The following is a 16,047-nucleotide window of genomic DNA, read 5'->3' as shown; positions in this document are numbered from 1 at the left end:
GGTCTCAGTCTCTGTCGGCTCGTCCTCATCTTCCTCGTCCTCCTCCCTGGCCAGGGTGGGCCGAGGTGGGCTCCGCGCAGGGCTGGGTGGCTGTGGTGCTGGTGGGGGCACGGGGGGCCGGGCAGCGGCAGCAGCCCTGTGGGCCAGGGCGATGTCGTGGAGGCAGCGGCGGGCGGCCTCGGCCAGGGCCCCACGGCCGTGGGCTGCATAGGCACAGGGGCCCGGGCGGGGTGGCGGGGGCGGCGCGGCGGTCAGCAGCACCAGCTCCGTGCCTGTCCGGGCCCGGAAGCGCTCAGCGGCCCCCACCACCGCCTCCCACAGCTCCTCGGGGCGCCCCGACGCCATCCACGCCCTGCAGGGCAGAGCAGGACAGAGAGCTGAGGCCCAACCGCACCGTCTACACCTGGCGCCCCGGTGTCCACCCGCCCCTAGATGTCACTCCTGTCCCTCCCACCCACCTTGTCCCAGCTGAGCTCAGCCCCTTCCCCTAAATTCCTCCCCATCCTAAATTCCTCGTCCCCAACCTTCCAGCCCCGGCCTTCCTGCCCCGCCCTGTCCCCACAGTCCCAGTCCCTCCTCTTGGCCCTGCCTTGGCCAATATGGGAACCACCAGCCACATGTGACTAAGGAATACATGAGATGTGGCGGGTCCAAGGTGAGAGGGGCCATGAGTACGAAAACCGCACCGACGTTCGAAGACTTAGTACAAAGAAGTTGGATGTCAGAGGTCTCACGGGCAGTCTGATGTTGACTACGTGTTGAAAAGATGACATTTCAGATACGATGGCTAAATAAAATATATGGCAGAAATAAATGTCATCTGTTGTCCTTTTACTTTTCTAATGCGGCTTCTAGATTTGCAATGATATGCATGGCCGGCATGCTTTTTCTGCCCATCCATCATTCCCGCCTCTTCCTGAACCTCTTAGCCTCCAGTTTTTGCCGTGCACGGCCCCTTGGGGATCCTTCTACATTACACCAAGTATCCCCAGGACAAGGTCATGGCCGCTCAGCCTCACAGCCTTCCAGACTTCTGGGGCCTCAGGCCTTCAGTCAAGATCACGTGTCCTCCAGTTACTTGTCAATCTTTCTCTCACCCTAGTGTGGAAGGAGCTTGCCCTCACCCCAGATCGGGTCAGTTCCCCCTCTTCGGGCTCCGACAATGCCTGAGAATCCCCCCATTCAAGCATGTGGCCCTCTGGGGACTGTCTGAATCCACCTCCATCTCCCCAGCCACTGGGGAGCCTCCCAAGGGTGAGTCTGTAGGATTCATCTCTGAGCCACCAGCCCTGCCCAGCACCGTGGCTGGCCTCAGAGAGCAGGCGCGGAGCAGAAAATGTGTACAAGGGGCTCTCCGCGCCTAGACTCCATCTGCGAAGTTTTGTACTTCTTACAAGACTGTTGTGCCAGTTCCTCTGAAGTCTTCCCTGTTCCCCCAGGATGGATCAGATCCCTTCCCTAGACCCACAGTGCCCTGGGCTACCCCCATTATAGCTTACTGTCCCTTGAGCTTGTGACAACTGTACCTCTGTCTGCCTCCTCCATCACACTGTGAGCTCCCCAAGGTCAGGGAGCTGTGCCCCAGGACAGGTTGGCTCTAAGCAGACAATCTGCTGGATGCATCTCCTTATGAGATGAAAAGAGCAAGGGGCTGGGGCGCCTGCCTGGCTCAACTGGAAAAGCATGGGACTCCTGATCTCGGGCTCATGAGTTTAAGCCCCACATAGGGTGTACCGATTACTTACATAAATAAACAAACTTTTAAAAAAGAGAGAAAAAAGAGCAAGGGGCAAGGGGGCTGGTTTCCTGCCATCTCAAACCTGCTGTGTGTCCTCAGACCACTCCCTGGCCCTCTCTGTGCCTCATTTTTCTTCTTCCTGTAAACCAGAGTGGTTGAGCCAGGGCTGCTGGGGAGCCAAGGAGCCTCCTCAGGGAGGTAGGGGGCACGCTGTCACTGGAGGAATTCAAGCAAGGTTCTGGTCCAGCCAGGGTCATGTGTAGCTTGATTTCAATTCGCCAGCCCTTCTCAACTCATCATCACATAAGCCAGTGTTTGCTGAGCACCGACTCCGTGTAGGGAGCCCACACCTGTCCGTTCACCTCCTACCTGACCCACTAAGGTGGGAGCTGTTACCTCACGAACGAGACAAGCAAGGCTCCTGGTGTACAAAGCCCGTGCTGGAAGCCACCCGCGGCAAGAGCACAACCAGCACCAATCCTGCAGACCCCACAGCAAAGTCACCCTGCACCTCCCACAGCCAGGCAGCCATGCAAACGGGTCATCACCATTCTCATCCCACCCTCTCCCCAACCCTATGAGGGAGGGGCTTCACCCCACTTCACAGTTGCAAACCGAGGGCCAGGGAGATTCAGTGTTTTGATTAGGGTCGTACAGCTGGAAAAGACAGCCTGTTCTTAATTCCAAATACCATCTCGCCTTCCTTATCAAGAAAGGTTTATGTCCAGAGGGGGAAATGAGACTCAGAGAGCCTCAGCTACTGGTCAGAAGGCCCAGAAGTTAAATGGGTCAGAGCAGGGCTGACTCTGCTGTCTGCCTGACTTCAAAATCCAACAGAACTGAGAGGTGCTCAGGGTCTCCCCTAGTTGATGGAGGAAATTAAGGCTCAGGGCAGGGAAATGACTGCCCCAAGGTCACACAGCCTGGCAGTGGTAGGCCTGGCTGGGGCTCTCACATCCTTGGGACATCAGAATTAAACTCTCTGTCCTAGATCTGAGAGTAGTTACAGGATTGAAAAGAGAGAAATGGGGTGTGTGTGGGTGTGAGGGTCCCCCCACTGTATAGAGGAGGCCTGGGCAAATAGGAGGAGGGCAACTCACACCTCTCTGCTAAGGCCTGGGAGCTCTCTGGAATTAGTTCTCCAAAAGTAGAGTGGCCAAGACCGGGGGAGACTCCACCCCTTCAGTGGCTGGAGGAAGTCCTGTATCCTCTAAGGAGCTCAGAGATGGATGGCGGGTTCCGCAGCCCCCCAAATTGAATTTAGGATTAGGGAGAGGTGAGACTTGTGCCCCACAGGAGGCGGAGGGGAGAGCTAAAGTAATTGGCCTCTTAGGATGAAACGAGGAGGTGAAGTGAAGAAAATGACTCTAGAAAGAGGTGAGGAAAGAGGCAAAGTCCGCCAAAGAATGAGGGATGCTAGAGAAGCCCCCTTCCAACCACCTGTCAAACTGGCAGCGCCCCCCCCCCCCCCCCAAAGTGGGAGAAAGTCGAGGATGCCCTCCCCACCTCCACCCCGCATAGCCGGGGGAAAGATGAACGTCTGGACATTTCTCGACCTCTCGGAGACCTCCTCCCCACCTCGCCCGGGGGTCCTGGAAAGACCCGCTTCTCTAGGAAGAAAACAGGAAATCCCGCCCAGATGGGGGCCAGGACCGGAAGTCCCGCCTATGGACGGGTGAGGGGCGCCCCGAGTCCCCCCGAGCAACCCCCAGACCCCGTGGACATGGTCCACGAACAAGGCAAGGATCCTAGTGGGTCTGGAGACCTGAGGATAAGGCTGTCTAGGTTTTGCCTTGGGTCAAACACGACGGTTCCCGCGGGCGACCCCTTTCCAGAGCTCAGCGTAGGGTCGCTGGAAGATCTCTGCCCTCTGATTTACGCAGGCCATACCCCTCCCGCGAGCGGCTCGCCCTCCCAGCGCCCCTCTCCTCCGGACGGCCAAATCCTCCCCACACCGCGGTTCACAACGCCGCCTCCACTCACGTGCCCGTAGCCAGCATGGCCGGCCCGGCGCCGTCGCCGCCCTCAAAAGACATGGCGGCGTTCGCGTCACTTCCGCGTGGTTGGCACGCCTCCAAGCTGCACACTTCGCCTCCCTTATCCGGACCGCCCGAGACCAAAATGGCCAGGGGAACATCACCGGATGACAATAGGGCAATTGCGACAGCACGGTCCCCATAAGAAAGATGGTGAAAGGGCTTCAGCCTGCTCGGAAACAAGCCAGAACCATTTCGATTTGCTCCCAAGAAATACGGCCGTCGGCACGTGCACTCTCAGGGCCACAGTAAACTAAGGCCAGCGACCTGACGCCCCTCACCCATCGTCGATCTTTTCCACAGAAATGGAGGAAAGTAGTGCCCATTAACGACATGGCAACAAACCTGGCATCACTTGCCCAAAATGTATATGGATTCTCCCTCCAGCCTATATTCCCCTTCAGCACCAAGAGTGGGAAAGATCCAATATGGCAACTTTTTTTTGCTTCGGTTTGCCAGGCTTCAATATGGCGGCCCAGACCGCCGTCTCCCGACGGTGACTCAGGAATTCGACTGGGTCCGCTTCGTTCCTGGGGATACTGACGGCTTCATCCCGTTAACCCAAGTCCCTAAGCACCTCTTGTGACGTACACCTCCTCTCACCTTCTCTTCCTTTACCCGTTTCTTTTCCAGGACCTCGCTGTCGCGCCCCTCAGAGAGATGGGACTGCCCCGCATTAACATGGCCGCAGCTGACAGGCTTTGGCCGTGCCCTCGAGAAAAATGGCATCTGCTTGGCTTCGATGCCAGTATACAATATGGAGAAAGAAGTAGGAGTTTCGGAGCGAGCTTGGGCGAGGGGGTGGAGCCCTTGGACCCTCCCCCTTGTTTACTTCGTGGTGAGGGGAGCAGCACTGCGCTTGCGCACTTTCGCTGGCCTGCTCCACCTTCGCTGTATGCGCCATGTGACTTACAACCTCGCGGTTCAAGTTCAACCACCCCATTCTGAAAGATGGTTACATCCACTCCTGTTCTACAACAAGCAAGGGCGCTACCACTGTCCAGGCTTGAGGGGAGTCTCCTATCCGGATGTGACAGCACGATGACCCGGAAAGGGAGAGGGCCGGGGGAGTGGGACCTCGGTCGCGGCTATGGAGGGAGCCGGTTACAGGGTACGCACTGAAAACGCGTTCTTTCTTTTCTGTAGATGCGAAGCGACGCCCTCCGGTAGTCTGCTTCGCCCCAACGCCCTGCCGGGGCTCTGGGAGTCCGGCTGAGCCTTAGCGAACGCATCGTTCTTTTATAAATGCGCTGTCACCTTCCCCTCCACTGCCCTAGAGAAGACCCTTACCTTTTAGCCCCGCCCCGTGGGCGGCTGGGACGCTCCTCTGGGCCCCGCCCCCTGGGTGTCTTCCTGCGCTTGGGTCCCGCCTCTCACTGGTTCCTGTCCCCAGGTGGTGTTTGAGAAGGGCGGCGTGTACCTGCACACCAGTGCTAAGAAGCACCAAGATCCGGACTCTCTCATCGCTGGCGTCATCCGCGTTGTGGAGAAGGTGGGCCGGGAGGGAGCAGCGATAGAGGCGGCATCTGTCGGCATATGGTCTGGATGTCACGATGGGACCGTAGGAAGGCAGGGGTTGCGGACTGGAGCGAGAGAGGGGGCTTTGTAAGCCTGAGGGTCCAGACAGGGGAAGAAGTTTGCAAATAGGGCTTGGGGAAATTGGAGGGGAGTCACTCTAACTCCTCTCTTCTTTCCTCAGGACAGTGATGTCGTCCTGCACTGGGTTCCCGTAGAGGAGGCTGGAGATTCCACCCAAATTCTCTTCTCCAAGAAGGTAGGCTTTCCTCCCTTCTCCTTTCTCCACTTGCTTTTTTCCAGGTTCGGGCAGTGGAAGACATTTGAAGGACCTGGGTGCAATCTCAGACTTATTCTTGGAGCATGTGTGGTCCTGGTTGGGATCTAGGCTTTCTTTGCCATTTTGGTTTTCTTCTGTGAAATGGGCCTGAAGATGCCCATTCGAAAGCAAGGAGACACCGTGAGATTCATAGCCATGGGGACAGCGGTCCCCTCATCCCCTTTTCTCTTTGGGAGAGCTCTGTAATGGTGCGTAAGGACAACACAGCCTGTGGATTTGGGTTCCACGGGCTCTCAGTCCACAAGAACTTGAAGGGGTGTGGCATTTCCCTGGAGGCAGAAAGTACACTTTCAGTACTGCCTCCTACTCCGAGTACCAGACTTTGCCCTTCTCATTATTAGAGACTTGTGAGACTTTTCGTCACCAGGCCCTGTGCTGGGACCCAGAGATGAGCCTGACCCAGACGCTGCCTCAGTCTTCACACCCATTCTATTTTGGGAAACTGAGGCACGATGATCAGAAGCCCCTTTTGCAAGGTCAGAAAGCTAGGAGGTGTTGGAACTTGGGTTTGAACCCAGATGCTCTGGTTCCAGAGGCCTGCCCCTTTCTGGAGGGAGCAGACATTTGCACTAGAACTCGAAGGATGAGAAGGAGGCAAGAAAGTATTTCAGGGATGGCAGGAGGAAGAGCGTTTCAGGATACAGGAGGAAATGGGATCTGTCTGTAGAGGGGTTTGCTGGGAAGGCGGTTGGGCCTGAAATGCCCGACTGAGAAGCTTGGACTGTGTTCTCGGGGCACCCGGGGAAGGAGGAGAAGGGTGTGGGTGTGGAAAGCTCCCTTGGGAAACCATGCGGGGGATGGGCAGAAGCTCTAATGGAGGAAGGTTGGAGTCTGGGAAGTCAGAGAAAGTTAGAGTGATGCACCAGGGAAGAGAAGGAAGCCTCACCTGGGGCACTGGGGCTTTGAATAACCTGGTGGGGGTAACAAATGGAGATTCCAGAATTCTGCTGAGGAACCTGGCTTCCCAGGGTTGAGGAAGAAGCAACCAGCATTCTGCATTTTTCGTCAGCCTCACAGGCCGGCCTAGTGCCTTTCTTGAAAATGTGGCTGTCTTCCTCAGCACTCTTATTTTTGACTAACAGAAACCCACTGAGACAGGCTTCAGTGGAAAAGGCCCATATGCACGCCAGATACATTTAGCTGCAAGGAACACAAAATTTGGCCAACGACAGGTTAAGCAGACAAATTTATTTCTCTCCTTTTACAAGACAGTCAAAGAGGTACGGGGCTGCTGGCTTTGGCTGGCGACGTCAGGGCTTGGATCACTGAGACCCTCCTGTGCGTGCCCTGGTCGCCTTTAGATGACTCGTTCAGCTGTAGCCCCGGCATCTGCCTTTTAAGGCATGAAGAGGGGAGCAAGCAGGGTGCCAATTACATCTGTCCTCATCAGGAAAAGCAAGACATGTCTCAGAAACTCCCCATCAGCTACGAGTTATTTTTGGCCGTGTGGAATAGAAACAGAAGTGATGGTGGCTTCAGCTCATAGAAACTCCTACCTCTCCCATTGAAAAGTCCAGAAGTCAGCAGCACAAGTCCAAGTCCACATGTCATCACCAACCCAGCTTTCTTCCATCTTTGCTCTGCCGTCCTCGACATGTGGTGGCTATCCTCACGGCTGCCTTGTGGTCCAAAAAGACTGCTGGAGCTCCAGCTTTTTGGGCTGGTTTTGCTCACTTTAGATGTGTGTTGCAGGTTGGCCAAGGAGCTCTGTTCGTCGTGATTACTCAGAGAAGCACGCTGCTAGAGCGGCTACCGTTCCTTGTGGCAGAGGCAAGAGCTCTTGCCTGGCGATTAAACAGTCCATCCTGGAAGGGGTACATCCCAGCCCTTTGGTCAGAACTAGTTGCATGGCTCCCCCCAGCCAGTAGAGCTCAGTGAGCTGCAATCCTGCCCTGTGCCCTAGAGGCAGAGGACTGCAGAAGCTGGCGGAAGGAAGTACTGACTCTCATTATGTAAACATTGGTGAAGCCTCACGTTCACCTCATAAGACCAGGAGGGCAGGGATGGCTTTGGCAGGGCTGGTTCAGCAGCCTCGTGGACAGGTGTCTCTGTGACTCCCTTCGTGGCCCTAGTTGGGTGCCAAACTCCAGACACCATGTTCTCCCTGCAGCACCCAGACTGGCCTGAATAGGGTGGTGTTCACCCCTGTAGGTGCCTTTTTTATCAGGAATTTCCCTTGTTTTAAACTCCCCACAGATGGCATCTCAGCTCCCACTGGCCAGAGGTGGGGCCCGAGGCCACTCGGAACCATAGGGAAGGTGGAGAAAGCAAATAGTGGGAGGTTTTAGCTTCTGCCGTGGGAGGGGCTGTGTCAACCTGGAAAGAGCTGCAGAAACGGCTTTCGGGTAGACCCACCATCTGGGTCCTTCCAACAGGGTCCCCTCATGCAGGGTTTCGTTGCAGGAGTCAGAGTCAGGGAACACTCCAGTTACTTTCAGCTTGAAGGGATTAAAGGCAGACAAGTAGAGGCTTGCTGGGTTTTTACAAGGGCTAGCGGAACAGGACTGACCCTGCAGAACTGACCTGCCAGGGGAGCTGCCGCCACCTCCAAAATGAGGACAGTGGGGAGAGATCTTCGTGGGACCTGTGGAGACCCAAGAACACTACCATCCGAGCTGCCACCCAAGGGCAGGAAGTCACTTGGCGCTCACCAAGCTAGTGACCGGGCTCTGGGAGACTGAGCTAGGCACCACTGCTACCCTAGTCACCTCTGTGTGTGTGGGAAAACCGGAGTCTCCATCGTCGGTGACAGGGCCGGCCCGGCCAGAGCGGCAGGAAGTTGCCCCTGCCTCCTTGCTGCTTTCAGCTCGCCTCTGCCTTGTGTCCTGACCTCTAGATGCAAAGGAGTCTGGGAAATGTAGTTTTTGCCTTCCAGCCTCTGCCTGACAGGAAGGCACACCGTGAAAGGGATTGTGGAGTGGAAGGGACTCCTAGCTTCTGCAGCGATCATGTACTTTGTCCCCTCCCTGTCCTTTCCCATGGCCTGTGGCCAGCGCTATCGGATGTGACTGCACTGCTGTCTGCCTCGGTTTCCCTGTTTGTTCATTGGGGCTGCCTTCCAAGGCTGCCTCCCAGCTCGGATCTAAAAACCCTGAATCTACAGCCCCTCACTCTCTTCATTTCTTCTCCCAAGGATGTCAGTGGGGGTGACTCCTGCACCTCTGAGGAGGAGCCGACCTTTGACCCCGGCTATGAACCCGACTGGGCTGTTATCAGCACTGTGCGGCCACAGTCCCGCCACTCTGAGCCCACTAGAGGTAGGCTGAGTGGGTGCCCCTGAGGGGCAGGTGGAGACGTGCCTTACCCTTAGTGGTCATGGCTCCACAGGCTTTGCTGGCCACAGTCAAGGTGGCCGTCCATCGCTGGCCTTCCAGTCTCAGGAGAGTGGATTGGGGTACAGGACTGTCCCCAGCCCAGGTCCAGCCTGGCAGGGTCTCCAGGGTTTGCAGCTTGCTCATCTCACGGGCTGCTGGATTGTTGTGGGCACCCCCACGTGAGTCCTGCCTGTGAAGGTTTCCAGGCTGTGGTGGAGACAGTTGTAGGGTGAGAGGATGATTTGGGCTATCCTGGAGTCTTATAGGGTGCTGGGGGCACCAGAGGAGGCATCCAACCTGTCTGGGGAGTGGAGAAGTCTTCCAGGAGGAGCTGATGCCAGCCCTTGGCTCTGGGGGACACCTGGGAGTTTTCCCCCAGCAGAGAAGGCAGCCGTACAAGGCCAGAGGCACAGGGCCCTGAGTGTGTTTAGGACACTAGAGCACGGGCTTGAATGTGGGGTCTGGAGTGAAGAAAGGGCTGGAGATGAGATGCGCAGGGGGCAGGAGAGAGACCTGAGGGGCCTGCCACCAGGTTAAGAACATGGTCTTCACTCTGAGGGCCACAGGGAGCCAAGGGAGATTTTAGAGCACGTCAGTTGTGTTTCCAAGGAGATAGGAGGTGACCCAGGGCTCCCAGATGGCTCCCAGTGGATATCTGTGCTGCCTCTGACTCCCCACGCCTGCTCCCAACACTGCTGTTCCCTAGGTGCAGAGCCCAGTTCCCCCCGGGGCTCCTGGGCCTTCTCGGTGAGTCTCGGGGAGCTCAAGTCCATCCGCCGGTCCAAGCCAGGCCTCAGCTGGGCCTACCTGGTCCTGGTGACCCAGGCTGGAGGCTCCCTCCCTGCCCTGCACTTTCACCGCGGAGGGACCCGCGCCCTTCTCCGTGTCCTCAGCCGCTACCTGCTGTTAGCCAGGTGAGCCTTTTCCCAGCACCGGGCCTTTGGGGCAGGCCCTGGCCGCCTGCGGCTGCAGCCTGGCCCCTCGGGGCTGTGAAACAAACAGACTGATTTAAAGGTAGATGAAGGGAATCAGTTGGCATGTGTAATCACAAAGCCAAGGGGTGGTTTGATTTCAGGCACGTTAGGAAGAACTGTTCTTTTTCCCTCTGAGTTGGTATCGATCTCTGGGCATCCCTTAGCAGCCCCAGTGACCGAAGCAGCTCCTTCCCCAGCAGCATCCCGGAGCCGCCTCTTACTGGCCTGTGCCTGTATCAGTCACCCTGGGAGGTGGAAGGCCCTTGGCCCTCAGTGGCCAGCCGTGGGTTGTGTGTCCCCCCCGGGGTCCAGCTGTGGTCAGGCCCTAGCTGAGGGATTCCCCAGGGGCAGTTGGACCCTGAGGGGCAGGGGACACATGTGGGGCCCTCTGCCTGGGTGTCACCACATCACCCCCTCCCCAGCTCCCCACAGGACTCCCGCCTCTACCTTGTCTTCCCCCACGACTCCTCGGCGCTCTCCAGCTCCTTCCACCACCTCCAGCTCTTTGACCAGGACAGCTCCAACGTGGTGTCTGTGAGTGTCCCAGTGCCCAGCCTGGCCCCTGTGGGCAGGGAGGGGTGGACTGTAGTGGGCAAGGCAGGATGGGGTGCAGCTGTGACCACCCCCTTGGCGCTGTCCACAGCGCTTTCTCCAGGACCCCTACTCCACCACCTTCAGCAGCTTCTCCCGTGTGACCAACTTCTTCCGGGGAGCCCTGCAGCCACACCCAGAGGGGGCCTCCCCCGACCTTCCTCCACCCCCTGATGACGAGCCAGAGCCTGGGTTTGAGGTCATTTCCTGTGTGAGTATCAGGTGGACCTTGCTATCTTTTGGCTGTCACCTGGGCAGGTGGCTGTAATTCCCTGGGCCTCCTTTTCCCCAATAACGGGGATGATGCAGCACCCCAATCATCAGATCACACGAGGAGTGACTTCGAGGAGAGTGCTTTTAGTCTGTGTACTTGTTCCCTGTTATTGTGGGGGGGGGGCTCTTCCTGACACGGAGGGTGACTTTGGCACTGACCCAGGGAAGGGGATGCTTCCCACCCTGCACATTAGCTGCCTGTGGAGCTGCGAAGGGCTCTGAGCTACCTTGCAGGTGGCCGGGGACGGGGCTGGAAAGGATGTGGGAGGCCCCGAGCTCACCTGCCTTGTGTCGTGCAGGTGGAGCTGGGGCCGCGGCCAGCTGTGGAGCGGACACCTCCAGTCACAGAGGAGGAGTGGGCCCACCATGTGGGCCCCGAGGGCCGCCTGCAACAGGTCCCTGTGCTGAAGGCCCGCATCTTCTCCGGGGTAAGGCGCCGGTTGTGTGCTGTGGGGTGGGGGAGCTCGGTAGGGTGCGCAGGTGGCTGGGGGAGGCTCTTCTGAGCCACTGGCCCTGCTCTTCCCCCCCAGGGTCTGAGCCCCGGCCTGAGGCGTGAAGCTTGGAAGTTCCTCCTGGGGTACCTCAGCTGGGAGGGCTCAGCAGAGGAGCACAAGGCCCACGTGCGCAAGAAAACGTGAGTGAGAGAAGCTGTGGCCGCCCCGTCCCGCTCCAGCCTCCCAAGTCAAACATGTCCCCATCCTGGCACGGTACCTGACACATCACAGGTGCACAGATGGGCTCGCCCCGCAAGCGTCAGTCGAGCCGGCCACGTGCTGGGCACCCGCTGTCACACACGGGGACGGCAGTGAGCAGGCAGGCTCGTCTCCGGCGGGCATCACTGTGTTCTTTCCAGCAGCATCATGTCGCAGCCACCATCACCCTGCAGCGGGCTTCCTTACCCAGTGGGGCCCGCTTCTCCTCCTTCCTGGTACACGTGCCCCTGCTGCGTGTCCTGGTCCCCGCCCTGGTGCTCTCTGTCCGGCAGGGAGGACAGGCTTTGAACAAAAGCCCACAGGGGGCACCTGGCTAAGCTCAGTTAGTAGAGAGTGTGACTCTGGATCTTGGGGTTGTGAGTTTGAGCCCCACGTCATGGGTAGAGATTGCTTAAAAAAAAACTAAAGAAAAGCTCACCAGGCCGTTCTGTGTCATGAGAGATGTCAGAAAGGAGCAGCAAGGGGACAAGGATGAGTAGGTGGCCTGCTTCAGTGGCCTCGTGTCTCATTTCTCCCCCCACCAGGGACGAGTACTTCCGAATGAAGCTGCAGTGGAGATCCGTGAGCCCCGAGCAGGAGCGGAGGAACTCACTGCTGCACGGCTACCGCGGCCTCATCGGTAGGCTGAGGGCCAGGGCTGGGGTGGGGACTTGGCAAACAGCAGGGAGGGGACAGCGGAAGCCTCTGCCTCCCCAGAAATAGGGATGATGTCATCTGCAGCGGGGTGATGGGCGGGGAGCAGGGGTGAGAGTAGCCAGGGATGGGGGAGAGGGGGAGCAGGGGAAGGGAGCCAGACTCCTTGGGTTCAAATCTGCCGCGTACTCGCTGTGAGATCTTGGCGAGTGATTTGGCCCCCTTGGGCCTCAGTTTCCCACCTGTGGATGGTTTAGTACCTGTCGGTTGCTGGGAGGCTGTGGCGATCCGGCAAGCGTGAGGCAGAGTGCCTCATGCGAGGGCGTCTGAGGTGCTTTCTGGACCGACTCACACCTTCCTGGGGTCTGCCGAAGAGAGGAGTGGGGGCTGGTGCCCGTGGCCAGGAGGGACGGGCCCCCACAGCCTTCTCACTTTCGCATCCTGCACCCTGTCTTCACAGAGAGAGACGTGAGCCGTACTGATCGGACCAACAAATTCTATGAGGGTCCTGAGAACCCGGGGCTGGGCCTGCTGAGTGACATCCTCCTCACCTACTGCATGTACCACTTTGACCTCGGTGCGACGCCAGCCCGGGGAGGGCTTGGGGGCCGGGCCTTCCCTTGGGGGGTGCTGGGGGCCTGGGCTGGGCCCTGACCTCCTGTCCCACCCCAGGCTACGTCCAGGGCATGAGTGACCTTCTCTCCCCGATCCTCTACGTCATTCAGAACGAGGTGGATGCCTTCTGGTGTTTCTGTGGCTTCATGGAGCTCGTGGTGAGGCCCGAGGCAGGCGGGAGACAGGCCCCCTCAAAGGGTGGGGGTCTGGTTCCTCATGTGGCCATCCCTCCCGCAGCACGGGAACTTCGAGGAGAGTCAGGAGACAATGAAGCGACAGCTCGGACAGCTCCTGCTGCTCCTGAGGGTGCTGGACCCGCCGCTCTGCGATTTCCTGGGTAAGTGTCCCAGCGGGCAGGCGGGGCAGGGGGGGCGCAGGCCCTGCCACCGAGTCTCCGGAAGTGGCCGCTGACGGTATCCAGGACATTTGGTCCTAATCCAGATGAGGGAGATATCCCTGCAAAAGCTGGAACCCAACACTTACATGTAAAAGCAGGACTGAGGTTTGGAGCGAAACCTCAGCGAGCGCAGCTGTGGGCCTGCGCACCCTGCCCCCCACCACGAGCTGGCTCCTCCGGGCTCCCCTCGATCCTGTACTTTGCAGATGAGGGGCCTGGGCATAGCCACTTCCGGGGGCGCTTGGACATGAGCCGCCCGACTGCATGGCATTCTGTCTGTCTTAAGTATGTACAAGAATAGATTTGACCTGACCTGCTGGACGTTGGGGTTATTTGCAAGTTTTCATCATGATGAATATTGTCTGGATAATTTTTTGAGGCTAAATTCCAAGAAGTGGCATTGTATTCGGGGCAGTAGATGTTTTTACAGCTTGTGAAATGTTTATTCCCGTCACTGCTTTCCTGGAAATTTTTACCAGCTTGTGTTTCTGCTAGCCGAGTACGTGAGTGTCCATTTCCTCACGCCCTCACCGGCATTGGGTATTGATAGATTTTATTTTTTCCCTGAGTGTCCTGCATCCCTTTTATGTGACGGTGGGACATGGGATTAGCTCACCTCATCGGGAGTCTGGAAGGCAGGGATGGGAAAGATTCCTGTTGACAGCATTCCTGGCTCAGCTCCGAAGCCTTCCCGTGCTGGGCGTAAGTTACTTGCCTAGACGGGTAGAGATCTTGCAGCCTGGATAACTTCTTAGAGTCTCAGTCTGACCACCCTGCACGCTGTGAATTAGGATGGGATTGGAATGGATTTTGAGCTTGTTCTTGGCTGAGCACCACCCCTCCCACCACTGTCTTCCTCTAGACTCCCAGGACTCTGGCTCCCTCTGCTTCTGCTTCCGGTGGCTGCTCATCTGGTTCAAGAGGGAATTCCCCTTCCCCGATGTCCTTCGGCTGTGGGAGGTGGGCCTGCCAGTGCGGGTGGGAGGGCAGAGAGGAGAGAGAAGTCAGCTGTCCTGGGCTGAGAGGGTGGTGGGAAGTGGGCAGGAGGTAGAGCAGACCTGGGTGGGACTTCAGGCGGAGCCTGGGCCATGACTGCTCGCTCTGGCTCTCCTAGGTGCTGTGGACAGGGCTCCCTGGCCCCAATCTGCACCTGTTGGTGGCCTGTGCCATTCTGGACATGGAGCGGGACACCCTCATGCTTTCTGGCTTCGGCTCCAACGAGATCCTCAAGGTGAGGCCCTGGCTCCTTCCCAGTCCTCCCCCTCTCCCTGTTCATCCTGACCTCTATAAATGGACACGTCAGCTAAGCTGTGAACTCAGTGGAGGCTGGCACTATGCCTGTGACACAGTACCTTGGGGTTGTAGGTAGTCAAAATAGGATTATTGAAAGTATGGTTGGCTAAGCGGTGAGCACCACGGCCATGAGACCCAGCCTGTTTTTCTCCTACTCCATCCCATCCCTGGCTCCCAGCAGTGCCCTCAGAGTGTGGCCAGCACATGAAGGGGGGACCTGCCCCTTCCCCAGTACATTAATGCGAGGCAGGGCCATAGGGGTGGATCTCAGGGTCCTTTCCCTTCGTTGTATCCTGCCTGTGGCAAGCAGCCTGAAAGGGCATACCTCCCCTTCTCGCCCAGCCCCCGGGGTCCACCCAGTCTCTCTTTCCTCCATTGTATCCCCAGCACGAGGCACAGAGTGGGCGCTCGGGCGGTGGTGGTTGAGTGCTGGCAGGCAGGCAGGCAGGCCTGACCCACCCCCTCCCACAGCACATCAATGAGCTGACCATGAAGCTGAGCGTGGAGGACGTTCTGACGCGGGCTGAGGCCCTCTACCGGCAGCTGACTTCTTGCCCGGTGAGTCCCCAACCTCTCCCAACAGCCTTCCCCACCCTCCAGGGTAAAACCGCTGACTTTTCGCCTCCACCCCCAACCCTCCAGGAGCTGCCCCACAACGTGCAGGAGGTCTTAGGTCTGGTGCCCCCCGCAGAGCCCCGAAGTCCTTCGCCCCCTACCTCTCCACTGCCTCTCTCGCCCACCCGGGCTCCACCGGCCCCACCACCCCCTGAGGACACAGCCCCGCAGCCGGACAGCAGCCTGGAGATCCTGCCGGAGGAGGAGGAAGAGGAAAGCACAGAGTCCTAACCCCCAGAGCCGGCGGCCGCCCAGCACAGGCACTTTATCCAGCTCCCGGAGGTGGGGGAGGAAGGGTGTGAACCGGGCGGGCCTTCCCGCTGTGCCTCCCGCACCCTCCCACTGAGCTGATTCCCTTAAAGGGATGCTTCTCGTGTCCAGTTGTCCTCATGTAGGTGGAGGAAGGGGGCTGCCACCTTGGCCTGGACCCGGATGGGGAGGGGGGTGGTGGCTCATGGTCCCTTTTGGCCATGCTGCAGAGCCGACATCTGACCACGTTTTCCTCATCCAGCCAATGAGACGTAAGAGAAGGCCCCTTGTGGGCTCGTGGAGGTAGGGCTTTGTCCCCCACCTGGATCTGGGGCTTTTGGAGGAGTGAAGATGGGGTGCTGGGGTATGGCCACACCAGTAGCTGTGCGGGGACACATCCCAGACATAACTGAGATGGAAGGGCCTGCAGAGCTGTTCAAAAGCTCTGGGGACTCTGCTTACCAGCTTCTTGTTATGTGAAAAAAAAATAAACTTTTGTTTAACCCACTGTCCGTTGTGCTTTGTTACTGGCATCAGGACTCCATCTGTTTCAATGACAGCCGGAGTGGACACTGTGATTACCATTTCCCAGTGGTGCAAATTGGTGTCAGTCCTGTCCCCCACCCCCCAGTGGAGCCCCATTGCACAGGGAGAAGTAGGGCAGCTTCTGGGGGCTCCAGAATAGGCACCGCCCCTTCTACCACGAAGGCTAATGGCTTTGCTCCAGGCAACCGGGGAAGCGGCTGAACCC

The 16,047-nt window shown here is 58.2% G+C and overlaps 2 protein-coding genes and 1 long non-coding RNA gene across 4 annotated transcripts in view; 1 reads left to right on the top strand and 2 right to left on the bottom strand.

The window, feature by feature from the left end:
* AKT1S1 (AKT1 substrate 1) overlaps positions 1 to 4,080 on the bottom strand; it is an 8,188-nt gene extending 4,108 nt beyond the window's left edge. Inside the window, exons 1-2 of the mRNA XM_034638975.1 lie at positions 3,722 to 4,080; positions 7 to 352 (exon numbers count right to left, since the gene is read on the bottom strand). Of these exons, the coding sequence (XP_034494866.1) occupies positions 7 to 352; positions 3,722 to 3,774 (399 nt within the window). The 5' untranslated portion in view covers positions 3,775 to 4,080. The remainder of the gene's footprint in view (positions 1 to 6; positions 353 to 3,721) is intronic.
* A 599-nt stretch (positions 4,081 to 4,679) lies between these two features.
* TBC1D17 (TBC1 domain family member 17) lies at positions 4,680 to 15,804 on the top strand. 2 transcript variants are annotated; one of them, XM_034637876.1, is made up of 17 exons: positions 4,686 to 4,885; positions 5,168 to 5,266; positions 5,474 to 5,548; positions 8,763 to 8,886; positions 9,650 to 9,857; positions 10,340 to 10,451; positions 10,561 to 10,719; positions 11,081 to 11,209; positions 11,312 to 11,415; positions 12,019 to 12,113; positions 12,588 to 12,704; positions 12,800 to 12,900; positions 12,980 to 13,079; positions 14,002 to 14,099; positions 14,254 to 14,370; positions 14,904 to 14,990; positions 15,075 to 15,804. In XM_034637876.1, the coding sequence occupies exons 1-17, from the start codon at positions 4,865 to 4,867 to the stop codon at positions 15,276 to 15,278; spliced, it is 1,950 nt and encodes a 649-aa protein (XP_034493767.1). In that variant the 5' UTR covers positions 4,686 to 4,864; the 3' UTR covers positions 15,279 to 15,804. The 2 variants fall into 2 exon arrangements, with proteins under 2 accessions (XP_034493768.1, XP_034493767.1); XM_034637877.1 differs by lacking the exon at positions 15,075 to 15,804 and having other exon boundaries at positions 4,680 to 4,885; positions 14,820 to 14,950.
* On the bottom strand, positions 11,422 to 13,995 carry LOC117795108. The gene is made up of 3 exons (XR_004618931.1): positions 13,756 to 13,995; positions 12,388 to 13,207; positions 11,422 to 11,755 (listed from the first exon to the last, which is right to left on the bottom strand). It is a non-coding gene; the product is annotated as an uncharacterized LOC117795108 (long non-coding RNA).
* Positions 15,805 to 16,047: the final 243 nt, after the last annotated feature.

Source organism: Ailuropoda melanoleuca, chromosome 12 (assembly GCF_002007445.2).
Source record: "Ailuropoda melanoleuca isolate Jingjing chromosome 12, ASM200744v2, whole genome shotgun sequence".
Lineage (NCBI taxonomy): Eukaryota > Metazoa > Chordata > Mammalia > Carnivora > Ursidae > Ailuropoda > Ailuropoda melanoleuca.
The sequence above is the reverse complement of the archived record's forward strand: the minus strand, read 5'-3'. Positions and strand labels throughout refer to the sequence as shown.

Coding starts and splice junctions, on each gene's coding strand:
- TBC1D17 (XM_034637876.1), top strand. CDS start 4,865: ATGGAGGGAGCCGGTTACAGG. Junction 10,720..11,080: donor GGTTTGAGGTCATTTCCTGT/GTGAGTATCAGG, acceptor TGTGTCGTGCAG/GTGGAGCTGGGGCCGCGGCC. Junction 13,080..14,001: donor GCCGCTCTGCGATTTCCTGG/GTAAGTGTCCCA, acceptor GTCTTCCTCTAG/ACTCCCAGGACTCTGGCTCC.